General features: G+C 38.7%; 1 protein-coding gene across 2 annotated transcripts; it reads left to right on the top strand.

The window, feature by feature from the left end:
- Nucleotides 1–191: 191 nt before the first annotated feature.
- On the top strand, nucleotides 192–9,700 carry LOC115111785 (vesicle-associated membrane protein 5-like). Of its 2 annotated transcripts, none has more exons than XM_029638213.2 (3): nucleotides 192–309; nucleotides 7,247–7,390; nucleotides 8,446–9,700. In XM_029638213.2, the coding sequence occupies exons 1-3, from the start codon at nucleotides 247–249 to the stop codon at nucleotides 8,644–8,646; spliced, it is 408 nt and encodes a 135-aa protein (XP_029494073.1). In that variant the 5' UTR covers nucleotides 192–246; the 3' UTR covers nucleotides 8,647–9,700. The 2 variants fall into 2 exon arrangements, with proteins under 2 accessions (XP_029494073.1, XP_029494072.1); XM_029638212.1 differs by lacking the exon at nucleotides 192–309 and adding an exon at nucleotides 1,879–2,158.
- The last annotated feature ends 17,705 nt before the right edge of the window (nucleotides 9,701–27,405 follow it).

The following is a 27,405-nucleotide window of genomic DNA, read 5'->3' as shown; positions in this document are numbered from 1 at the left end:
TGGTAAATGCCGGATGGGCCTGTCCATATTTAACCCAGTGGACCATTCTAAATTGGGGGTTTTGTGCAGAATGATCATTATTTGCCAAATGTAGGGGCCTCAAGGGTAAAAAATGGGCAATGTGTGAGCCGATTTGTGGTCCCAGTCCATACCTGCCCCCATACACAATTAAGCGCCCCAACACTGGGCACAGCTCTAGTATGCTCTGATAAAGCCAAGGCAGGCAACCAGGCTTACTTCTTATTCATGTTTATCATTAAGTCAATGTTGACAGATGAAGGCGATAAAGAGAAAATCCTGCCTTCCCAGGTAACCCATTTATGATTTCTTTATTACAGTTAAAGGACAGTTAATGAAAATGTATGAACACATGACGTTAGTGTTGGTTGGTTTAATGTCATATTGGTAAGATGGAGGACAACAGATATTCCTGCATGACCTTAATTACAAATATACTAAGCATACAGGTGCACAGTGCACTCAGACAAAGTGTGGTTTCTGTTCACATGCATGTTTCTGTACTGGTTTCTTGTCACAAAACCTTGATGGAAATAGTTGTAATGATGAAATAATGTAAGAATGTGCATTCAGCTCAGTGATCAAATTACTCAGACTGCATTTTCCTACTGAAAACTTGTGAATTCCCTACCAAATGGAATATACATTTTTAAGTTTATTTAACTGTGAGAAAAGTTTTACTTCCTCTCGCATGTAATTACTTCACTTTCAATTTCCTGATTTTTTTTTTTTGTGGGGTTTGTGCTCTCTCACCCCACTCCTCCCTTCCTTTCCAAGATGTCCTGCATGAAGGTTTCATATTATGACTGTGCTATGTCAGTTGTCATAAGTGGAATGTAGGTTTACATCAACTGTAACTCTTATGGTGAGCGTTATTTATTATGTATTATAACTGAATAAATACAGACTAAGGCTGTGAGTTAAACTATAATTGAAATACAGTATTAACAGAACAGGGTGTACACTAGAAGCACAAGGAATTTGGGATGGAAGTTGGTAGTCCATAACTAAAAATTTTCAGAGCTACGCTACTGACCGTTGCTGACAGTGAACACAGACAAGGACCCATTGTTTAAGTTTTGGAGCCTGTTAATGTGGGCCAATTTGTCATAAAATGCAGTTTTTGTTTTCAATCCCCTCTACTAAAAAGGCAAATCATGGTCATATAGCCCACTCATTAGACTAGCTACTGTCATAGTAGCAGTGGTGGAAAAAGTACTCAAAAGTCATACTTGAGTAAAAGTAAAGATATCTTAATAGAAAATGACTCAAGTAAAAGTGAAAGTCATCCAGTAAAATACTACTTGTGTAAAAGTCTAAAAGTATTTGGTTTTAAGTATAATTATGTATCAAAAGTAAATGGAATTGCTAAAATGTACTTAAGTATCAAAAGTAAAAGTAAAAGTATTAAGAATTTCCAATTCAATATTTTATGCAAACCAGACAGCACAATTTTATTTTTATTTTTTATTTAACGGAGAGCCAGGGGCACACTACAACACTCTGACATTAATTCACAAACAAAGCATTTGTGTTTAGTGATTCCGCCCGATCAGAGGCAGTAGGGATGACCAAAAAATGACTTAAGTAATACTTTAAAGTATTTTTACTTAAGTACTTTACACCACTGCATAGTAAGGCTAGGTGAAAGTGAAAGGCAATGGCTGAATATGAATATATAATGAAGGCTCTATAACACTCGTCAAAAGCCTGTACAATCTGTAGATTTTCAAATGATAGGGAAGGTGTACGGTTTTGCCCTTTCACTTATGTAGTATGATCACGCATCTAATATTACCGATCAACATTTAAATTCAGTGACATTACCGCCGCGACGTCACCGGGTCTGTTCTGCTGACTTCCAGAAAAGGGGTGGATGTCACCCGACCCGACCAGTAGACTTCAGTGAAAGTGGAAGAGAGTAGATCAGGAAAAATAAAGAATATCGACTAAAATAAAGATTGCAACGAACTGTAGCCAACTGCAAATGAGATAAGGTTCAAATAAAAGTTTGTCATATCGGAAAATCATCTTGGATAAAGACAACATTTGTTTGAACACAAAGTTTATGCCAAGACGCCATGCATTGTGTTCAGTGACAGTTTACGACGGGAATAGAGATAGTAACGTGAAAGCAATGGTAAGTTTCTATGATTTTTTTTTACAAATAAAGGATTAAGAAATACTATATTTATATATGTTTATGTATTCATCATTTAGTTTATTAACCTCAATATTGCACAGACCTGTAAGAAGCGTTCCTTTATCACTGTATGTGTATAGCCTATATTAGGCTACAGCCTGGTTTTGAATTGCGTTAGACCGTTTTCCTACATTGAACTTGAATGTTATGTAGCCTACATCGTGTGATACAGTTAATTAGATATTAAATATTCCCTTTTATAGTTTTTATTTGATTTGGATTTGACTTATGAGAGATCAAACATAATTCAAACAAATTCATGCAAATAGATTATCTCATACAGACAGGGTTGGGTAGGTTACTTTCTAAATGTAATCCGTTATAGTTACTAGTTACCTGTCCAAAATTGTAATCAGTAACTTAACTTGTTGAAGTTTACATAGCTGGCCATATATGAATGTTACATTTTACTTTATGGGTTGGTTATTTAGGCTTTTTCTAACACATCGCCTTCTACTTCACACAATAAAACGATTAAGTTACAATTTATATCTTTACATTAATAAAAACCAAAGTCTATCAGAATTCCAGTCATTACAATAAATGTTATACCCCTTGATCTTCAAGAATAGGACTTGGAAATATAGATTAGCCAAATTGTTTCACCTTAGCATAACCCCAAAATCAAGGACTTATTAGCCACCAGCCCTACTCTGTTGTTTATGATTTTGTTGTCATGGCGGACTGATTGGGCTCATTGATTTGAGTTGAAAAATAATGCTGCGCTCATGGAATGGCGTGCTTTGAGCCATATTGAAAAGTGCTGTTTATATGTGAAAAATGTATGCCATATTCTGCATTTGTTATAGGCCTATTGTTTACCTTTTTGTTGGTGATACTTTAATATCTTGATAATATGCAGATGAAACAATAACAAAACTGACACCCCGCCTTTGTTTTGGTAAAAACAGAAGATATCCCTATTTGATAAAAGACCAAGTCCATTTTATGGCAAGAACAGCTCAAATAAGCAAAGCGAAATGGCAGTCCATCATTACTTTAAGACATGAAGGTCAGTCAATACGGAACAAAATTGCAGTCACAAAAACCATCAAGTGCTATGATGAAACTGGCTCTCATGAGGACCGCCACAGGAATGAAAGACCCAGAGTTACCTTCATTCGATAAATTCATTCGAGTTACCAGCCCAAATAATGCTTCACAGAGTTCAAGTAACAGACATCTCAACATCAACTGTTCAGAGGAGACTGTGTATCAGGCCTTCATTGTCAAATTGCTGCAAAGAAACCACTACTAAAGGACACCAATAAGAAGAAGAGACTTGCTTGGGCCAAGAAAACATGAGCAATGGACATTAGACCGGTGGAAATCTGTCCTTTGGTGTGGATTCCAAATTTGAGATTTTTGGTTCCAACCGCTTTGTCTTTGTGAGAAGCAGTCTGGGTGAACGGACGATCTTCGCATGTGTAGTTCCTGCCATGAAGCATGGAGGAGGAGATGTTATGGTGTGGGGGTGCTTTGCTGATGACACTGTCTGTGATTTATTTAGAATTCAAGGCACATTTAACCAGCATGGCTACCACAGAATTATGCAGCGATACGCCATCCCATCTGGTTTGGGCTTAGTGGGACTATCATTTGTTTTTCAACAGGACAATGACCCAACACACCTCCAGGCTGTTTGTTTAAGGGCTATTTTACCAAGATGGAGAGTGACAGAGTGCTGCATCAGATGAGCTGGCCTCCACAATCCCCCGACCTCAACCAAATTGAGATGGTTTGGGATGAGTCGGGCCGCAGAGTGAAGGAAAAGCATCCAACAACTGCTCAGCATATGAGGGAAGTCCTTCAAGACGGTTGGAAAATCATTCCAAGTGAAGCTGGTTGAGAGAATGCCAAGAGTGTGCAAATCTGTCATCAAGGCAAAGGGTGGCTATTTGAAGATTCTCAAATATGAAATATATTTTGATTTGTTTAACACTTTTTTGGTTACTACATGATTCCATATGTGTTATTTCATAACTCTATTGTCTTCACTATTATTCTAAAATGGATGTAGCAATTACAGATTGCCCCTTAAATCTATCAAAAGTGTGCGAGTTTGAGCACGTGTCCATTAGGCCTATGGATATTTTTTCTTCTCAGAATGAATTAGATTGAGCAATCATAGCCCCACTTTCATTCCATAGGCTGGGATCCGCACTATTCAGCTGTTGCAAGAGTGCATTTTCCACTGGCTGTCCACTGGTTTCAAAAACAATGATTGATAGGCAGCTTAAACTTCTTTAATTAAACCATTATTGGGTTCAAATACAAATGTATATTTGTGAACAGCCATCCACAACAACCACCAGCTAAATGAGAGAGCAGCAGTGTGATTCACATCAATGCGCTATGTGGATATCAATAAAAAGTTATATCCGTATCGCCATAGACTACATCACTGCTGTCGTCCTTACCTCCAAGCGTTTATTCAAATTGGATCATCTTTGGATGCCAACAGCAGTTGCACCATTGGAAGACATAGCTTGGACTGTAGCCTACAAAAACGTATGCCTGATTTTCCCGCGATCCATCAAACACATTTAGCGTGTCATCATAGTAGTCTCTGACTTGTGGTCAGACACGCTCAGGCGGAACATATTTAGATTTTCAATTTTGATTTGAATGTCGTTGACATCCTTTCTGAATTTAAAAGTAATCCTCAAAGTAATCTAGTTTTTCAAAAGTATCTGTAATCTGATTACAACATTTTTGCTGGTAACGTAACTGATTACAGTTACCGTTTTTTGTAATCCGTTACTCCCCAAACCTGCATACAAACCTGAAAATGGTTTGTGAACGTCATCAGAGGGCCAGGGTAATAATTTAGTGTAGGATATTAACCTATCAATCAACCACATTTAAATGGTTAGATATTTTTATGTTTGTTTATGACATTACTATATTTACTCTTATTTAATAACAGATATAGACCCAGCTCTGTTAAATATCTCTGAAGTCCATAAGCAGACTATCCCTCAAATCACATTTTATTGGTCTCATACACATGGTTAGCATGTAACATGGTAAATCAGTGCCATGCATATCCTCAAACTTTATGTCTCAATCCAATTTAACTACAACAATCCAGATGTAGTATTATTCACCATATGACAGCTGTAATAGTGAATATAAATGGGAAAGAAATGCAGCTTTTACTAAAGCTTCTATAACTCACGGTGCATTGACCGGTAACTTATAACAGCTAGTCCTAACTTGTCACTGGGGGCACTGAACTAGTGTTCTAACCTCGTCATATCCCACTATGTTTGTGTGTATGAAAGGGTGTCGAAGAAGTAATGACAGTGAAATATGAAATCATCAGATTCGCTGAGATTGCACTTGTTTTGTTCAGTCTCTTGGTTTCCTGCATGAAACAGAGAATCTCACTGCAGAGAAGTACTCACAGTGCGAGGCCATTCCTTCTCTTGCTAGAACAAAAGTGGTACCAAAGACAGTACAGTGTGAAGATAGGCAGTAACTGCTTCTCCAATATAAATAAAAAATATAATATAAATATAAATCCGCAATGCACACAAACCTAAATACTTCCTCAAAGCTAGCTAACCACTCTAGCTAGTATTGACATTATATTTAAATCACAATGGATATGCTAATGTTAGCTAGATAAACATTTGGCTATTGGCTGGCACTGACAATTTGGGATTATGGAGAGGGAATTGAATTGTTTCTTTGTTATCTTGCTAGGTCGTTATCTAGCTATAGCCACCTGGAAAGTTTCAACAATGGCTTTTTACAAAATAACAATATTAGCTAGCTAGCTAACGTTGGAATCTAGACCGTAAACTAAGCAACACACACGGACATGCAAGGCCAAACAATGCTACTGACACCATCTGGTTTGAGTGGCTAACGATGAACACAAAAGAGATTGACTGCCTACATTCTGTTCAGAAGTGCTAAGTACTGTCGGCGGGAAAACGTTTGACAATCCTACCGGTGTGTCTGAGCTTTAGTGTTAGAGCACTCAGCATCCTTGACTCCTGAATCACTCACTTCCCTGTCCGGCTCAGAGGGCAAAAGGTCACGGACAGTCCCATCAGGATATAAATCAAGCTCTGCACAACCTATTATTAAATATCCTGTTTACGTTTTTAGTGACTTGAGATTTGCGTCTTCCGTTGATATCAATACATGATTTAAGTGTGCACATCTCAGTTAGGATTCGGCCCTTACAGTTTATAGTAGATTTTGGTGGCCTCCAAGAGTGTCATTGTCACAGTGGGTTGTTCAACCTTCGTTGCCCCAGGGTAAAGTGCTTCATTTGTTTGAGAGCTGTAGGGTGCCGCCATGTTCCTCCAGACAGACTCAGAGGCTACAGAAAACAGAGTAATCCAGATTTCCAGGAAAACCTGCCCCACTTCAGTTGTTGGGTGTCATATTCCTGTTCTGTCTTGTTTGCTCTATGGAAACGTAATCTCTCAGCCAAAATGACTAATGATCAATGTTACTGTGTTAACAATGCACTACTGTTAAGCATTGCATAGGTTACACAACATAAGAAATACAAAATATTACCTTGAACATGGTGACACAAAGATAGGGACAAATCTATAAAGAAAAATGCGTGAGCTACAGTTTCAATTATCTTAATTTGATCACCCTTTTGCAGGATAACTTTCCTGCAACGCAGGAAATGTAAAACATTTAGTGTATTTGGGGTTTAAAAAGGCTTCTAAAGTTTGTAATTTCCACTTTGAAATTCCTTTTACGAGAAATACATCAATCTCTACAAAAATGTCCATGAATTATAATCCACATAATTATTCACATTTACTGTTGCTGCAGGATTATTTTCTCTGCTGTAGGAAACTAGCTCAAGTTAAGATCCTACATCTGTACACACACTATGGTGCTTATGATTATTGTTCAATCATTGTGTCAATAAATTTGTTCAAACCAACCCCTATTCAAATAAACCATTAATAAAATATACACCAAATCGGTAGTGGTTCCATGATTTATCTTCCATTAACCCCAAACGTTTTTTTGTGTGTTCAGGAGAATGGGAAGAACCGCCTGCAGCAGGCCCAGAAGGAGGTGGAAGAGGTGAAGGTGATCATGCTAGATAATCTCAACAAGGCTGACGAGAGGTCAGGCAAGCTGGGAGAACTGGAGAACAGGGCCGATGAACTTCTGGAGAAGGTGATTGAAGTTTATGGATATGTTCAAAATGGAGCCCTATTCTCAGAGAGCTCTGGTCAAAAATTGTGCACTATATCGGGAATAAGGTGCCATTTGGGGTGTACCCTAGATGTAATAATATATGTCTTTAATGGAACCAAATCATGACTTAAAACAAAGCATTCGTAATATGAAGACACAGACTTTGAAGGTCTTACTTTGATGATTCCAATGCTATCATACACAAATAGCACAATAGGGTTCTCATTTGGATTATCCAGCTTTGGTGTCTCATGAAAGGGGTTTCCAATGTTCCATGGTCCAAAACAAGTCCAGGGAATAGGCAGGAAATGTCATATTGGTGTTTACAAATACACTTTAGGTGGAATTGGAGAGGGGAAATAATGTACAATTTACATCCTGGTTGTGGTTTAAGGTGATATTTTTAGAAAGGTATTTCCTATTGTTGTAAGATGAATTAAACCCACTAGTCTCCCTCGGTATAGAGAGAGGGGTGTCCAGGATGTGCCACAGGGTGCATGTCCGTAATGGTCCATCCTGGGGTCAACCAACCAGGTCACAGCTTTCCCACATTTCTCCCCAACCAGGCTGTTACATCACAACAACCACATAGTTCTCTGAGGACTCGCTAGGTGGCTGACTGGGGTTGCATCCCAAATGGCACCTTATTCCCTATCCCACTACTTTTGACTAGAGCCCACATGGGACACAGCCATAGTTATCTGAGGACTGGCTGGCTGACTCGGTTACTGGGAAAAATAAAACAGAAGCGTCAAGAAAAACAAACCGTCTCGATTCATTGGAAGATCATTGGGAAAGTAGTGTGCACTGTAACTAAAGGCTTCTGTCTAGCAAATTGTCAGAAAATGTCAAGTTTCATGACAGAATAGTTCTTTCTGGATTTTAAAATATGTACAATGCACCATGACCTCAATTGCACGGATAAAGCAGACCCCCCCCCCCTCCTCCATATTCTGACAGATATAGATGCATAGAGTCTTGGTATTAACATCCTACTATCTTAATATTAACATCTTATAATTATGTGTTTTCAGAGTAAGGCTTTCTCAAAGTCTGCTGGAAGAGTTAAACAACAGAAGTGGTGGGAACACATGAAAATGAAAGTGTTGCTGTCCGGTATAGGGGTTGTCGTGGCAGCCATCATCATTGGGATTGTTGTATGGACAGCGTTTGGACCCGACGACCGCAGCTCAAACAACCCCACTGCTGTAGAGCCGCCCACCTCAGGGCCTTAGGACCATAGACTGTCTGTCAGAGCAAAGGACATGGAGGAAATGAAGATGGAAGATGGAGATGGAGACAGGGGCAATCGAGGCCTCCCCGGAAATAAGGAGTCAATCAGACAAGAATAGTGCATGTAGATGAATACATAGGTTTATTAACCTGGTCCCAGATTTGGGACCAAACATTTGGCATGACATTGAGCGACAAGGAGTTGGTATGATGATAGCACAAACATGCTTTCCACCTGAGCTCAATATAAGTTTTGTGGGTTGACTTTTCTTAACTTTTTAATCTGTGATATTGTTTATTTTTAGAAGCATTTTAGGCTCCGTGCTCAGTGTGTAGATCGTTGAATGAAATGGTACCATCACTAGCTCAGCTGCTTCCCAATTCAGTATCGTCTTCAACTGGCCGTAGTTGGTCAGGCTCACTAGTTTAACATTCATACTCAGAAATGCTTCAGCCTTACCATAGGATTTGGTATATGTGAATGTTTGCTCAGTTCAAATAAAACATATTGTGCCTTTGGTTTGTTAAAAAGCAAAAATCACCATTGGATGAATTGTGTATCCTTTTTTTCAGTATTCCATGTAAGCTGTAAAATTATAATTGTCATGACATTTTATGAGTAAGTCATTTCATGTCATTCTTCCTTTTTTTCTGGTCAAAAGAAACATAAGAAAAGGAACTTAATTTTATTTGTATACAAAACACTTATGTTTGAGGAAAGTTTGTTTCTGTGGGCAATGCAGTGTGAGTGCCTATGTTACATGTGTCATTCATTAGCCTACAGGTAAGCAATGTGTACAGTATCAAAAACCGCTGCAGAGAAATTGCATCATATCTTCACTTATCTTCTTAACATATGAGTTTGTCATTTTGATGTCCTCTCTATTTGTAACCTCATCCCCATGCTCAATTGTTAGCCGGCTGGTAGATGAGATTACCCTATTTGTTACTGATTTTCCTTTCCCAATTGTTTTTTACCCTTGAGCTATTACCATCTCAAATACATGTAAAACTGTAGTGCACAATTTGTAAAATAAAAAATAAGTTGATAAGTTATTTCTGTGGAGCATTTTGATTGAGTGTGTACAATGCATTCGGAAAGTATTCAGACCCCTTGACTTTTTCCACATTTTGTTATGTTACAGCCTTATTATATAATGGATTTGATTGTATTTTTCCCTCTTCAATCAGCACACAATACCCCATAATGAAAAAGCAAAAACAGGTTTAGACATTTTTGCAAATGTATTAAAAATAAAAAACTGAAATATTACATTTACATAAGTATTCAGACCCTTTACTCAGTACTTTGTTGAAGCACCTTTGGCAGTGATTACAGCCTCGGGTCTTCTTGGGTATGACGCTACAAGCTTGGCACACCTGTATTTGGGGAGTTTCTCCTATTCTTTTCTGCAGATCCTCTCAAGCTCTCGGGTTGGATGGGGAGCTTCGCTGCACAGCTATTTTCAGTTCTCTCCAGAAATGCTTGAAAGGTTCAAGTCTGGGCTCTCGTTGGGCCACTCAAGGACATTCAGACTTGTCCCGAAGCCAGGCCTGCTTTGTCTTGGCTGTGTGCTTAGGGACGCTGTCCTGTTGGAAGTTGAACCTTCGCCCCAGTCTGAGGTCCTGAGCATTCTGGAGCAGGTTTTCATCAAGGACCTCTCTGTACTTTGGTCCGTTCATCTCCTAGTCCCTGCCGCTGAAAAACATCCTCACAGCATGATGCTGCCACCACCATGCTTCACCGTAGGGATAGTGCCAGGTTTCCTCCAGGCGTGACGCTTGGCATTCAGGCCAAAGAGTTCAATCTTTGTTTCTTCAGACCAGAAAATCTTGTTTCTCATGGTCTGACAGTCCTCTAGTTGCCTTTTGGCAAACTCCAAGCAGGCTGTTATGTGCCTTTTACTGAGGAGTGGCTTCCGTATGGCCACTCTACCATAAAGGCCTGATTGGTGGAGTGCTGCAGAGATGATTGTCCTTCTCCCATCTCCACAGAGGAACTCTGGAGCTCTGTCAGAGTGGCAATCAGGATCTTGGTCAACTCCCTGACCAAGGCCCTTCTCCCCCAATTGCTCAGTTTGGCCGGGCGGACAGCTCTAGGAAGAGTAGGTGGTTCAAAACGTCTTCCATTTAAGAATGATGAAGGCCACTGTGTTCTTGTGGACCTTCAATGCTGCAGAAATGTTTTGGTACCCTTCCCCAGATGTGTGCCTCGACACAATCCTGTCTCTGAACACAATTCCTTCGACCTCATGGATTGGTTTTTGCTCTGACATGCACTGTCAACAGTGGGACCTTATATAGACAGGTGCGTGCCTTTACAAATCATGTCCAATCAATTGAATTTACCACAGGTGGACTCCAATCAAGTTGTAGAAACATCTCAAGGATGATCAATGGAAACAGGATACACCTGAACTCAATTTCAAGTCTCATAGCGAAGGGTCTGAAGACTTATGTAAATAAAGTATTTCTGTTTTTTACTTGTAATACATTTCCAAAAAATTCTAAAAGCCTGTTTTCACTTTGTCATTATAGGGTATTGTGTGTAGATTGATGAGGAAAATGTTTTATTTGATCCATTTTAAAATAAGGCTTTTACAAAACAAATTGAGGAAGTCAAGGTGTCCAATGTACTGTACATAAAAAGCATTTGACAGGGTTACGAAAGTTGTCATGAAGTAGCCCCATATTGAGTGAATTTACATATACATTTAGACATCATAAAGGGACTTTGTATTTGATAGAGAGAGAGCTGCTGACAAGTTAAATAGACAGAGAGTGAGAGACAGAGAGAAAAAGAGCTGACAGGATAACAGTTGCAAACAGGGTCAGTCCTCGATAACCAAGTCCCTATTTCAACTACTATCAATAAAAATACCAAACCAACCCTGTACCAGCTCTTGTTATCCTAAACCCCTCCCATACATCATTTGTGATCAGATGGACAGACTTTACATGATGGTACCCGGTAGAATGACAGTGGTGTAGCACAGATAGAACAAGGAGAAAATATCTACCAAGGTGAAGTTGGTCAGTGTCACACCCTGACCTTAGTTATCTTTGTTTTCTTTATTATTTGGTTAGGTCAGGGTGTGACAAGGGTGGTTTGTTTAGTTTTTATATTGTCTAGGGGTTTTCGTATTGTATTGGAGTTTTTGTATGTCTAGGGGTTTATATGTTTATGGTTGCCTGGATTGGTTCTCAATCAGAGGCAGATAGTTATCGTTGTCTCTGACTGGGAACCATATTTAGGAAGCCATATTCCTTGGTTATTTTGTGGGTTGTTATTCTATGTCTAGTTGCCTGTTCTGCACTAGCCATATTGCTTCACGTTTTGTTGTTTTGTTTAGATTTGTTCAGTGTTCTCTCTTTATTAAAGAGTTATGTTCGCTCACCACGCTGCACCTTGGTCTCCTCCATACAACGACCGTGACAATCAGACATTCAACAGACATTCAACAGACAATCGCCAAAAGCCTCTTAGAATTGTAAAAATAAATAACTAATTAATTGAATGTCACAGAAACATAAAAATAGAGATGGTTTATTCTATAAATGTCTAGCATACTTTTAAAACCTTTGTTTTGAATACAAATTCCAGTTTTGATTTAATAGAAATACATCAAATCTATAAGATGCCATTAAAAGAGGTATAAATCAATAACAAATTCACAGTTTCTCACAGAAACATCAAACTACGTGTGATTTATTCTATACATGTCTAGTATACTTTTACAACCTTTGCTTTGAATAGAAATTCCAGTTTTGATTTGATAGAAATACGTAAAATCTATTAAAAGCCATTTAAAGCTATATAAATCAATTACGTTTGGGTCGGAAAACCGATATGGGTCGGAAAACGTACCTCTATGCAGTGATGGGATATGCCACTGTACCCCAAATTTGACCTTTAACCACACTGCTCCAACGAGAAGATTGAAATACTGCTAGTTTTCCTGGAAAATTGCCCTTTTCGTGCTAGCTAGCAGGATCCACTGCAGCCATTATCGAATGGCACATCACCTAGAACAACTGATTGACTGGCACTGCCATTCCAAAATGGCTTCAGTGGTTTGGCTTGAATGAGGAAGAAAAGGGCAGTTTTCCAGGAAAACTAGCAGTATTTCAATCTTCCTGGTGGAACAGTGTGGATAAAGGTAACATTTAGAGCACAGTGGCACATCCCTGCATTGAGGTAAGTTTTCCGACACATATCTCGTGCCAGCTCCGCAGTGTCTTAATGTAAACATGATTGCATTCCGACCCATAGTGCAGTGTATACATGCCGACCCAAAGTGCAGTGTATACATGTGTAGGGTCTGTGTCTTCTGGCAAAACACAATCCAGTCTGTATTTTGCATCACTGCCACTGAATGCCTGTTGACCTCTGTGTAGGTCTTTGATGCAGGGCCTGGACATTGACTCAGGAGCATTTGACCTATCAGACTGGGACCAGCATCTGTCTTGTTTTGCACACTTTGTACAAAATAATAAAATGCAGTACTACATGATATTTCTTAACGTAGCTCTTTATTAGCTAGCTATAACTGGCATGTTCACGTATCGCCAACCAGGATCAAACTGACCATGACCTAACCATTTGGGTGGTCTTAACCAATGATGGCACAGTATGATATGGCGGTAAAATGCATCCAATTAAAATTCAGTATGTTTACACATATGAATATTACAGCATCTTCCTCCCCCAGCTGCTAAAACAGCAGTCCAAACCTTACCTGTGGTTCTCATATCCTCAGAGCAAGCAGGTGAACCCTGCTGCCTGCATAAACTACCCTCTTTAGCTGTGAAAAACCTTTGGGGATTATAGGCTACTGTCTCTTCAAAAAGGAGACAACAATAATGTGCTGTCTCATGTGTTAATTCATTTCAGTTGGCTACTTCTCAGAAAGTATTAACTGTCAAAGGGAGTAAAACAAGGTTGTCCACTATCGGCATATCTATTTACTATGGCCATCGAAATGTTAGCAATTCAAATCAGATCCAACAATAATATCAAGGGGCTGGAAATCTAGGTCTTAAAAACAAAGGTGTCACGCAGATGATTCATGTTTTATTTTAAATAAACAATTTGGATCCCTCCATAGCCTCATATAGGATCTAGATAATTTTCCTAACCTCTCTGGATTACAAACAAATTATGATAAGTGTACTATATGAGGTATTGGATCACAAACAAATTCAACTTTTACATTACTGTGTACATTACCAATAAAATGGTGGTCATACTCAGTATTTATATTCCGAAAGAAAGAAATTATTTCACAACAATACATTTTATAGAAAGTTAGCAAAAAATAGATAATATCTGGCTACCATGGAATGGAAAATAGTTGTCTATTGTGAAAGAAAATCACCATGATTAACTCTTTATTTATATCCCAGTTTACTTATTTGCCTACACCTAATGACTTGTTTTTTAAATGATAGTCATACAAAAGCTATACTTACATCCAAATTAGTTCTCTAGCAGATTAGTAAGAATGGCTCAACCCGTGTTCAAGAATGGCCTTTTTCCCTTTATTCAGATTACAACCTCTGACTTTCGGTTATTTGAAATGATATCCTCTCCAAAATATTGCTGTTTTTAAAACAAGCCATAGAAAGTCGGTTGCAATTTTGGATCAATCCACCAGAAAAGTGTTGGATGAATTTAGTTCTTATGTGTTCAATTCAATTTAAATCACTCTGTCTGTTTCTAAGAATTTGTAAGATCCTTATTTGCATAAAATAGACGGAGACCAGTCTACCAAAATTAGCCAATAGCATTTATTCCCGAGAGTGCTGGTTAAAATACCATGTACATCAGTTTATATATCACATATGACGTCATAGCGTTTTAAATGTCCCTCCTCCTCTCCGACAAGGACAAAGCAGATTCAAAAGTCCATTCCAACCCACTAACGTACACTATATCTGGATTATCTCCTGAAGTCTCACCACAGTTTAATACCACTTAGCAGACAGTTCCAGTCCCCCCCAGATACGGAAACCCTGGAGGGGCTCTCGCTGTCTTATTTTATCGCCACAGAGTTATAGCTGAGTCGGTTTAAACATAGGTTAAGGATTATTTTTGTTTACTTTAGGCACACACATGCATTCCTCTCTTCCCCCCTCCAACGTAGTTGGAGCTGTGTTTATTCATTTTAATTACTCCTTGTTCATGCTACATAACCTCTAATCCTAATGGTTAAGTTTCTGGGTAGAATTATTTAATAATTTATCTTAAACATTGATAAAATATCTTAACAATCCACCCTTAATGACTAAATAATTCATACTGACATATCAAACACTATATGGAAACATTCATTTTATACAAGAATATACCAAAACAATACATGTATTTATATTCAATTCCTCATCAATGACTGTTCTACGCCCATATCCAATTATAACACTTCCGGTTTAGGATCTTCATCATAATCTTCATGAAATGAACAGCCTTTAATAAAAAATTGAAAACAGTCTAATCCAAAATTGGCTCCTCATAATTAAAAGACACCGAGCCTTCTCTTAGGCCTGGAAGTCTGTATTCTTCATCCCACTAGTCAGAGCTTGGAATCGGTCCGTATCTCACCATCTATTCTGTCATCGATTTCTCCAGAGTCCTAGAAATGAGAACCTTTCTCACAACATCGGCACAAAACTAACACAGTCACACAGGTGAAGGTTGTGCAAAACACAGTGATCATGACATTTTTTCATTTTCCAGACACACTATCAAACCAATTTGTTAGAGCATTATCTACCCAGAGTTCTCTGCCAGGGCCTGATCTGTCTGGAGCTGTGTTATCGGGAATGAAATTACAACATTCTGCTCCGAACCTCATTCACTCCCCACCCTTTTCAGCCAGTAACATATCCAAGGCTATTCTATTCTGCCAAGCCATCAGGCTGAGCGCTTCAGTCTGCTCTGCCAATCCTTTTATTGCATCTCTGGTATAATTGATGAAGCACTGTTGATTATAATAGATATAATTGATCCAGTCCACATTCTTATTGAGAGTGGACCACCAGAAAATACTTGACTCTAATCCTGCTAGGATCTGATTTCTTGCTTTGAACTCGTCTGGCACCCCCTGTGGAACACCAATGCTATTAATGTAAACTCTATTGTCAAAAGATCTTGACTGAGCACTCCTTCTCTCTCTTCTACCTGGCTCTGGGTAAGGGTAAAGAGCATGCCTAGCTGCACTAGTGCACAACTACAGGTTCAAATGGTAGGCAGGTTAGGTCACAGTCTCACACCCCCACAAATCACCAGACATCCACTCCAGGCCTTTTCATCTGCCAGTCAAGTCCCTCATTGTCTTGTCGGTTGTAACATTCTCTGTCCTATTGCATGTTCTTACTTCCCCTACGTCCCATCCGTGTGTGATGTAGCGAGCCATGCAATAATAATGTCCTCATGTAACTGTGAAAGGGGGAAATCTGAATGTGATGGACACATAGGGATAAAGATAATGCAGATCAATGCATCTGTCATTGTCTGGTTTCCCTGCCTTCATGAACAGCTTTACCATACAAGCCATTCCCCTGGGTGAATCATTTCCATCAAATGGAAAGGGAATGGTTATCAACTGAGGTTTTGCTGTGGCACAGGCCTAACATTCTTCTTTCACAACTGATCTGGCTTTATACTGAATCCATTCTACCCATAGGTTAGAATCCCCATAACCCGTTTCCACCTCAATCACTTCCTTCAGATCTTTCATCTGAACTATCCACACCGGCCCTTGGCTCTGGGTCAGTTTCTGCTTTGTCAGGGGCTCTGCTTTATTCTGGCTGACTATAGAGCTATCATCTGCTCTAACTTCTTCTACCCGGAATGGCACTAGGTTATCAACTGAAACCCTTACCTCACTACACTCCATCTTCTTCCATACAGGGTACGTGGATTTATGTAGCCCTCTCTCTCGGTGTAAGCTATAACCTGTTTCCATGAACTACACAGGGACTTGCACAGATATCTTCCATAATGGCTCATAGTCCTAGCTTGCCAAGGAGTCAGAGACCCCATTTGGTCTACATAGAACTCCACTGAGACATCCTTCCCAATCCCACTCTCACTTCTGGTTTATCCAGATCAAGTGATCTCTTATGCTAGGTTAACCTCTTGAAGCTAGGGGGCACTATTTTTATGTTTGGAAAAATAACGTTCCCAAAGTAAACAGCCTATTTCTCAGGACCAGATGCTAGAATATGCATATAATTAACAGATTAGGATAGAAAACACTCTACAGTTCCAAAACTGTCCAAATATTGTCTGTGAGTAAAACAGAACTGATATTGCGAAACCCTGAGGAAAATCCAATCAGGAAGTGCCTCTTATTTTGAAACCCTTCTGTTCCTATGCATGCCTATCCTCAATTTAAAGGGATATCAACCAGATTCCTTTTTCTGTGGCTTCCCTAAGGTGTCAACAGTCTTTAGACATAGTTTCAGGCTTTTATTTTGAAAAATGAGCGTGAAAGATCACATTGCGTAAGTGGATAGGTGAGGGCTCTCAGAGTGAGTTTTTGTGCTACAGAGTAAAGTGGCCATTGTTCCTCCCGCTGTTATTGAAAAACCTACACACTCGGTTGATATATTATCTAATATATATTTTAAAAACTACCTGAGGAATGATTATAAAAAACGTTTGACATGTTTCTGTGGACATTATGGAGACTATTTGGAATTTCCGTCTGCGTTGTTGTGACCACTCTTTCCTATGGATTTCTGAACATAATGCGACAAACAAACAAAGGTATTTTAGGTATAAAAATAATCTTTAACCTGCAGTGACACCCCATCCCGTGAACGGGACCGTTGTCATCATCTGACACTAATTAGCATAACGCAACGGACATAAATCTTCCTAGAAAATATTCCTATTCATGAAAATCACAAGTGAAATATATTGGAACACAGCTTAGCCTTTTGTTAATCACCCTGTCATCTCAGATCTTCAAAATATGCTTTACAGCTAACGCTAGACAAGCATTTGTGTAAGTTTATCATAGCCTAGCATAGCATTAGTAGCAGCAGGCAACCTTGTCACGGATATCAGAAAAGCAATCAAATTAAATCGTTCACCTTTGATGAACTTCAGATGTTTTCACTCACGAGACTCCCAGGTAGACAGCCAAAGTTCATTTTTTCCCAAAAGATTAATTTTGTAGGCGAAATAGCTCCGTTTGTTCTTCACGTTTGGCTGAGAAATCGCCCGGAAATTGCGGTCACCACAACGCCGAAAAATATTCCAAATTAGCTCCATAATATCGACATAAACTTGGCAAACGTTGTTTAGAATCCATCCTCAAGGTGTTTTTCTAATATCTATTCGATAATATATCCGTCGGGACAATTAGTTTTTCATTAGGACCGATTGGAGTAATGGCTACCTCTGTATTTTACGCGAGAATCTCTCTCGGAGCCACCATGTGACCACTTACACAATGTGGCTGCCTACGGCTATTCTTCAACAGAAATGCGTAAAACTACGTCACAATACTGTAGTCACCTTGGGGAATACGTAGAAAGCGTAAGCTCGTTGATGGTACATTCACAGCTGAATAGGGAGTCATTGGAACGCAGTGCTTTCAAAACCTGGGCACTTCCGTATTGGATTTTTCTCAGGCTTTCGCCTGCAACATCAGTTCTGTTATACTCACAGACAATATCTTTACAGTTTTGGAAACGTTAGAGGGTTTTCTATCCAAAGCTGTCAATTATATGCATATTCTAGCATCTTTTCCTGACAAAATATCCAATTTAAAACGGGAACGTTTTTTTTCTCCAAAAATGAAAATACTGCCCCATAACACCAAGAGGTTAAAACAAAATCCTCATTGTCTAACTATGTGTCAAGTTTCCCTCTTTGGCCTTCTCGGATGGGTCTTGGTGTATTTAGGAATATTGCTCCCACAATAAGACAGCTCAGACCAATCAGCACTCCTGTAAAGCCCCACCCTTTCCCGGAGAGCATATCCTCAGCTAGAGGCCAGCCCACACTTTCACTTCTATGAACGCCCACAGGGATGACAAGACTGGATCAGGGAATCTTCATTAGAGAGATGATCCCCGAACCCTGTTGCTTATGGTTCTCCTCTCTAACACTGTGATTGTTCGACAGTGTCAGGGTGTCTTACCCTTTTTCAGTGTGTGATATGAACCCAAGTAGCTCTTTCAGGTATTCTCACCACGAAGGCTGTCACCAGGAGTACTTGGTATGACCCCTCCCAATGGGGCTGCTTCCTGTCTATTCTCCTCAGGGACTGGATTGAGTGAATCACCTCCTGTAATTCACCTGTAGTGCATAAAATCTTGGACATACAGGTTTGGTTAACAAATAGTTTCTCATTTGTTCTATCTGATTATATCTTTAACTTCTATGCCTACTTGTTAGCTAGATTTTTTTTTACATTAGTTTATTATCCAATAGGCCACAAAGTGTCCTATCCTAGGCCCCCCTAGGCCCCGTCCTATCCTAGACCACAACTCACCCCCCCCCCCCCCTTTGATACCTGGCTCTGCCCAGGTAACAACCTTGCCTACTCTAAACAATGACTTAGGTAAGATTAGTAAATTATCCTTATGTTCTGACATTATCGTGTAGGAGCGCCCCTTTCATTTTCCACATGTCCAATTCTCCCTTGGGCGTCCATTCATGTCTATCCTGTATCAATTCATTGCCAAGTGTCTTATCTAGTTTAAGAGGTATCTGTGCTGCTTTGTATGTTCTTAAATATATATATGTTTATCTATTTAAACAGTAACCCTTTTCTCTCCTTTCTTATTTCACAGACACTATTCAATGCTACTATTTCGGTGTCACCCCTATCTTGCTTATTTCCTGGCCCCCTTCTCCTCTCTGCTCTCAAACCTTCAAGGTCTCAGCAGTGCGGGGAGGGCTCCTCTGTCTGCCCTTTCCCCTATCTGTCTGTAACAACTATGTGTTGTTTCCAAATATTAAGTGTCTCACTGTTTGGCCTTATCTGAACTCATGGATTTTAGAAAAGAAACATGTCTATGGTGGCAGTTCTCTAAAGTCCTTACATAACCTTAATCAACCTATCTCGATCCAGCAATAATCCTAAATCCCTGTCAACTTTAATACGATTTAAATGAAAATCTTCTAATGGTCAAATAAAGCCAAAATGAATGCTAACAATATCATATCCTTTCTGTACTAATGAGCTCACTCCTTCAGGAGTCCACTGTATTTTATCTAACAATAACATGGGTTAACCTTAAAATCAGTCTCATCAATAATTTAATATATGTTGCATAGTGTGGGATACCTTATCTACAGTAATTTACCATCCCTAAGAACTGCAACTTATTTCTTTTCATAAATAATTTTAATGCTTATAAAATCTATATTTTTCTATCTCAATGTATTTTCCTGCACTATTGGCTTCAAATATTTCCTGTCTAAACCTCAATGTACCATATCTTCCCCTATTTATTATCGATGATAAATAGGATTTTTGTTCCTGTTGTAATACCAAATCAATAATAGCCAATTCGAAACCTTCACAGTCAGTGTTCACAACAGAATCCCTAAACCTCTTCCTCTTCCTCACTAGAGTTTATTCCCCCGCTCCCCATAATTTGTCCTGCCTCAATTCCACTTTCTCCTCTGTGGTTCAAACTATAATTATGTCCAAGAGCTACAAACTCCATGATAATTAATTTACCTTAAAACCAGTATCCCAAATGACCACAAATTCATTATCCAAATGGCCCTCCCATGAGGCTGATCAGACCACAAGGGAAAGCCATGATAGAGGTCAAAGGTTATACCACCATTTTACAGTCATGTTCCATACTATATTAGACATATTAAAGAACCCTTTATCTAAAGAATCCACGTGTTTAATTAGAACTCAGAAAATAAAACTTCTAATATTTCATATGTTGAGTGTACCCCTTTAAGATATCATGTCTCTGGGAAAATGGAAAGCTACTCCCTCTAATCATTAGTTATAAATGTCCTCAATGTTTCATGTAACTCATTCAGTCTTTCTCCAAATAGTCTCCCAAAAATGCTTGATAGGAATACCCTGCCATTAGACACACACAACTGTGATAAACCTGCACTGTCCCCTTAAAATAAAATAAACTCAGCCTGCAATCCCCTTGTTGGACCTGTATAATTCTATTGTTAGTATACTTTAACTTCCTGTTCAATCAAACCAAAATCAATAACCGGGAACTATTACAAAACTTGTACGATACAACTATTCAGACCTCCCTCTCTTATAGCCAAATATAGCCCAGTGAACGCCACCAATCAGTGATGGCCACCTAGCAATTTTGTTGCTAGTTTTAGCGTCTTTTCAGACTACCCTGACAATATTCAGCTACTTTTAAAAATATATTTGGAACTTTTAGCAACTTTTGAAAAGTGACTCAAAGCTATAATGCACACATTTTCCCTCTAAATGACACAAACACATTTCTATGTCTCCCTCAGTCACAACCTCATTGCCTGGCTGCAAAAGTGCATTGTGAGTGATGTCAGCAACAGGCGCTCAGCCTTGTTGGCTGACTGCAGCAGCAGTAGTAAGGGTTCGATAAGCCAAACCCAATTAATCACAAATGTTGGATCTTGAATAGAACTTACAACATCAATCAATAAATCAAAATTGTACTGCCAGAAGTACAGAAAAGAGTGTACCTGAACAACGGTCAAATCAATTTGAGTAACGTTATTGTGTATTCAACATAATGGCGCAGTTTTACGTTATCACACAACAAATCAACCTGCCTCTAGCAACTTACCCTGAAAATTAGTAGCCAACACAGCAACTAACTCTCTTACTCCTGCCTCTAGGCAAAAATATACCCCTTACTCCAACTGAGTTCTGCTTTAATCCTATCGTAAGAGTAAAACCAAACTTTTCAACCTTCTCTACTCCAAAGTTTAAAAGTACCATGTACTTCGCTAAGTTTAGAACGTATGTTAAAATAACATTTCGATGGGCACAACTCTATAGTAGTTATCTCTTCGTTATTATCTAGAATTCATTAGATTTAGGTAACTGTCTCATCTGTGATTCAGCATTTTGAATACGACTCCATTCCCAATACGTTATTCCAGCGGGATATTTAGGCAAGACAGCGTATTCCAACGACATCGCCCCGCTATTATTTAGAATGGATTGGTCTTTCAATTTAACTTAAACAATCTATTAAGAAAGTTCTGGTTATATCTTATTCCAACACTAACAACCGTATCTTTCCAGACAAAACATACAAATGGTTTAATTACGATGAAAGACTCAGATTCCAGTCAGAGCATTTACCGTGAACCAAACTCAGGTCTCAAGCTTGGAAGGCAGCTATTTAACCACTGAACTACCATCACTATTGGAATGACGGAGCCTCCCCGCCAACAACCCTATTATTATAATTGTCTGTAGTCGCAAATTCCGGCACCGAGACAATTCCCCCAAAATAGCCCTAGGTCAAGGCATCTCTCCGGTGATGATTGTCCTTACTCTCTCTCTCTTGTTTTCTATCTACAGCCCACTGTAAAACCACCGCTGCCCCCTGTCCTGGGGTTCCCCTTTTCCTTTTACAGCCGCCCAATCCTTTTTCTGTCTCATCTTCTTCTATGTGTATGTGCTTTTTACCTTCTATGTGTGTGTTCTTTTCTACCGCTATCCAATTACTATAGTTATATTCTACAGTATATTCTCACAATCTAGGTGTATATATTTCTATTATCTATGTATGTGTTGTTTACCGTTACCTAGTTACAATCTATGTGTATGAATTTATATGTGTTTCTCCTTTCTGGAAACTTTATCTATAGCGTTGACTGTCGATCGGACATTATATCTCACTTGCACAACTATAAGCTATTACCCAGGGGCCATACATCCCTAGTTAACCTCGGGTGGTTTTAGAAAGTACCCCAATATCCTCGTATCTCACTCCGCTACATTAGGTTTCCCTCTCTTCCTTTTTTGGATATTATTTCTTTCAGTATTGAATAGGTGCAGTTATCCTGTTCGCATAGAATGACCTTTCTTTCTCACCAAGCCTAGTTTATATCCTCACCTGTTTTACTACTTAGGTTAGGACTTTATTTAGGTATGTCTTTTGAATTAATGGCTGTTCTATTTGTACAAAACAACCGTCCTATCTAACAACACCTACTATATCCCACCCTTAATAACCCTCATGGCTTGCAAGGCCCGGATCTATTAAGATATTTTATTTATGGTAGCGCACCTTACCTCAGGTCATTTCGGGCCTGCCACACACAAACCCTTGTACATTGGTCATACAGGTAACCCACAAAACCAGTTTGGAATAGCGAAGTTCCTATTATTGATAAATTCTAAACATTTTTAGAACATCAAATCAAAGATAACTTAAATCATTCCCCCCAAATTCGAGAATAGAGGCTAACTGACCTGGTCTTGAAGACTGGGAAAAGCAATGTTTGTGAGATTCCGTCACCGTCTCTGTCGACCTTAGCTATATACCGGCCTGTTCTTTGAACCCCAATTCAGGGGCCAGGTCTTTAATTTACGGGTCAACGACCCGCTCGTGCACGGTTTTCGGCGTGCTACCTTCGGACGACAGGGACAGATTTGGAAATCCGCTCGAAGGACCAAATTGTTGGATGAATTTAGTTCTTATGTGTTCATTAACCAATTCAATTTAAATCAATCTAATAACCTATAATCCTAATGGTTAAGTTTATGGGTAGAATTATTTAATCATTTATCTTAAACCTTGATAAAATATCTTAACAAAAGACACAACATATATTATGGTTTAACTCAAATTGATTTTTTTTTATGTACGGTGTAATCTTGGTAAGTTATATCATATAAAGGACTGGTGGAGTTACAGTATGTCACACATGCAAACTAACAAAATATATGGAAATGTCTGCTCTATCCAAAATTACAACCAACTAATTGCAGCATTACCGCAAAAAATGGAAAAAGCAAGTAGAAGGGGGAGAAAGTAAGAAACTTGTCTGTCGGCCCTGCATTAAATATCAACATTTTAAATATATATATTTAATATAATATATTTATTTAAAACAATATGTGGGATTGGAAATGATTCAGAATATTACATTCATAGAAGAAGCAATCTATTTGCAATGTTGAAGCTGATCCACCCTGTTAAAAAATATTTATGATTATTAAAAAATATTCAGTTTGAATTCATTATAATTGCTTGCACGACAACCAATGTAGTCTGTAAGTGTAGTCTATTGTCTGTGATTGAACTCCCTCTCTCCCATCATCCAGCAAAGGGCTGAAGTGTCCTGTGTGTCTGCTGGATTTTGAGGAGCAGGAGACAGTGCGGGAGATGCCCGGCAAACACCCCTTTCACTCTGGTTGTATCCTGCCCTGGTTAAGGAAGGTGAGAGCCACTAAATCGACACACACACGGATCAATTCTGTCGGTTATGATGTGAATTTACTATTTACCTGAACAATATATAACCCTTGGAGAATCCTAACCTTTGCTGTGTATCTTTACAGGCCAATTCTTGTCTGCTATGCCGACTCTAGCTACCAACCGACAATCCAGAGTATGAGGAGTTTAAGAAGGACAAGGTGTGTGTGGAACTCTGGCATGGGAAATCATAATCAAAGTGCTTGTCTCATTTAGAGTTGAGACTTTGGATGTGTCCCAAATTAAACCCTATTTTTTTATGGGCCCTGGTCACAACTGTACAGGGAATAGGGTGCCATTTGGCTGATTTGGGACACAGAAATGGTCAGCGTCAGCCTGTTACTAAACCGTGTATTTGTGTGTTAAAGGATAAGAGAAAACAGAGGGAACATAGACTGGAGTATCTACATGTTGCCATGTACACATAGCGGCTCAGAGCACACTTATTACTTATTTCACATGTATTGCATTGGGTCGCAATAGAATTGAGAATTGACTAAAGCAGCAAAAAATATTGTTTAGCTATTATGTTTTATCCTGTGTATTGTAAATATGTCCGTTTTTATATACAGTCAATTGTACAAAGACCTGTTTTTTGATACAGATATAAATGATGGATGATCATGATACAATATGAAAGGAATACTGAGGCAGTTCAGTCAGTTTGAACTCTCTCTACATTCCCTGCGTTAACATGTCATACCATGTCTCTTCCTTTTCTTTTCCTCCCAAGATGCAATATAATGACCAAAGCAGATTTTTAAATGGCATATGTTTTGATGGCCTCACATTTTTCAGATTTTAAAAACAATCTGTTTATAGTGTTGATTGCTTTGGCACCAGCAGTAACTCCCTACCCTGGTATAGGATATTGAAGAAAGTTCAATGAACACCACTCAGTGCACAGAAAAAACCCAGTGAACATACAGTGTATTCATATCCCTTGACTTATTCCACATTTTGTTCTGTTACAGCTTGAATTCAAAATAGATTAAATATAAAAATACATTTTCTCACAATACCCCAGAATTTCAAAGTGCAAACATGTTTTTAGAAAATGTAGCAAATGTATTAAAAATGAAATAAAGAAATATCTCATTTACATAAGCAAACACCCCTGAGTCAATTCTTTGTAGAAGCACCTTTGGTTGTGATTACAGCTGTAAGTATTTTAGGGTCTCAAAGAGCCTCAAAAAGTCTCAAAAAGCTTTAAATACTTGGATTGTACAATATTTTCCCATTATTCTTTTAGAAATTCTTCAAGATCTGTCAAGTTGATTTGTTGATCATTGCTAGACAGCCATTTTCAAGTCTTGCCATAGATTTTCAAACTGAATTATGTCCAAACTGTAACCATGCCACTCAAGAACATTGAATGTCATCTTGTTAAGCAACTCCAGTGTAGTTGTGGCCTTGTGTAATATGTTATTTTCCTGCTTTAAAGATGAATTCATCTCCCAGTGTATGTTGGAAAGAAGAATGAAACAGGTTTTCCTCTAGAATTTGGCCTGTGCTTATAGCTGTATTCCGTTTCTTTTTATTTAAAAAAAACTCCCTAGTCCTTCCCAATGACAAGCATACCCATAACATGATGCAGCCACCACGATACTTGAAAATATGAAGAGTGGCACTCAGTGATGTGTTGGATTTGCCCTAAACATAACGCTTTGTATTTAGGACAAAAAGGTTTTAAAAATCCCAATTTTTTTGCAGTATTATTTAAGTGCCTTGTAGCAATCAGGATACATGTTTTGGAATATTTTTATTCTGTACAGGCATCTTTTCACTTTATCCAATAGGGCGGCACACAATTGGCCCAGTGTCGTCCGGGTTAGGGGAGGGTTTGGCCGGGGTAGGTCGTCATTGTAAAATTAAGAATTTGTTCTTAACTGACTTGCCTAGTAAAATGAAAAAATATATATCATTTAGTATTCTGGAGTAACTACAATGTTGTTGATCCATCCTCAGTTTTCTCATATCACAACCATTAAACTCTGTAACTGTTTTAAAATCACCATTGGCCTCATGGTAAAATTCCTGAGCATTTTCCTTCCTCTCCGGCAACTGTGTTAGGAAGGACGCCTGTATCTTTGTAGTGACTCTGTATTGATACACCATCCAAAGACTAATTAATAACGTCATCATGCTCAAAGGGATATTTTTTTACACCTATCAATCGGTGCCCTTCTTTGCAAGGCATTGAAAAACCTCCCTGGCCTTTGTGGTTTAATCTGTGCTTGAAATTCACTAGTTGATTGAGGGGCCTTATGTGTGAGGTACAGAGATGGTGTAATCATAAAAAATGTGTGTTAACCACTATTATTGAACACGAGTCCATGCGAAATATTATGCGATTTGTTTAGCACATTTTACTCCTGAACTTATATAGGCTTGCCATAACAAAGGGGTCCAATACTTATTCACTCAAGACATTTCAGCTTTACATTTTGTATTAATAAAATAAAAAAATTCTACAAACAAATTCCACTTTGACATTATGGGGTATTGTGTGTAGATCAGTGACATAAAATCTTAATTTAAACTATTTTTAATTCAACAAAATTAGGAAAAAGTAAAGAGGTGTTAATAATTTCTAAAGGCATTGTAGATTAAGGACCAATCTCAGAACTGTAGTTTTTCTCAGGTCCACTCAATCGCATTTCCTCAAATACTAAATAGTTTGTTGAATGACCCAGCATTGTTAACACACAGACCAAGTCCAATGGGTGGTTATAAAGCATGTATAGCATTCAGTTGTTGGTTTGTGGTTCATGTCAATGAGTGTATCTCAGTAGGCATATGACGAAATAACCTCCAACTGCTGAGTCCTGTGAGTGAGTCCTTAAAATTAACAGTTGCTGTGAAATGCGGACAGTACTGAACAGACACTATTTCAAGGCAGTGATAATTGTTCTGCCATATTTCTCTCGGTCTACAACAAAGGGCTGTCTTGTATAGAGCACATGATACGTTTAATTATAGTAAAGGCCTCATGAAACCTGAATAATCTTGCAATATCTCACATTGCAGTTAGTGTGGTTTCACAAGGCTAGAGCAGAGGAGCGGAAGAGAGAAGTTGATGTTCTGGGCTCAAAGGTATGCCAAATGTTGATTTATGCAATATTGAGGAAATATCATTTTAGTGGGTAGGCTAATGTCTGCCAAGTCAATGTCTGCCAAGCCAGCCTACTCCCTTCTCTGAGGGGATACAGCTGAGACTCGTCCCAGATCAGTCATGTCGAAACAAACCTTCAGCTTGTGTAATCTAACATGATTTACCCATCTTCTGCCCACAAATAAACAATACGAAGAGCAAA

Source organism: Oncorhynchus nerka, linkage group LG27 (assembly GCF_034236695.1).
Source record: "Oncorhynchus nerka isolate Pitt River linkage group LG27, Oner_Uvic_2.0, whole genome shotgun sequence".
Taxonomy (NCBI): Eukaryota; Metazoa; Chordata; class Actinopteri; order Salmoniformes; family Salmonidae; genus Oncorhynchus; species Oncorhynchus nerka.
This window is presented reverse-complemented; position numbering and strand designations above follow the sequence as displayed.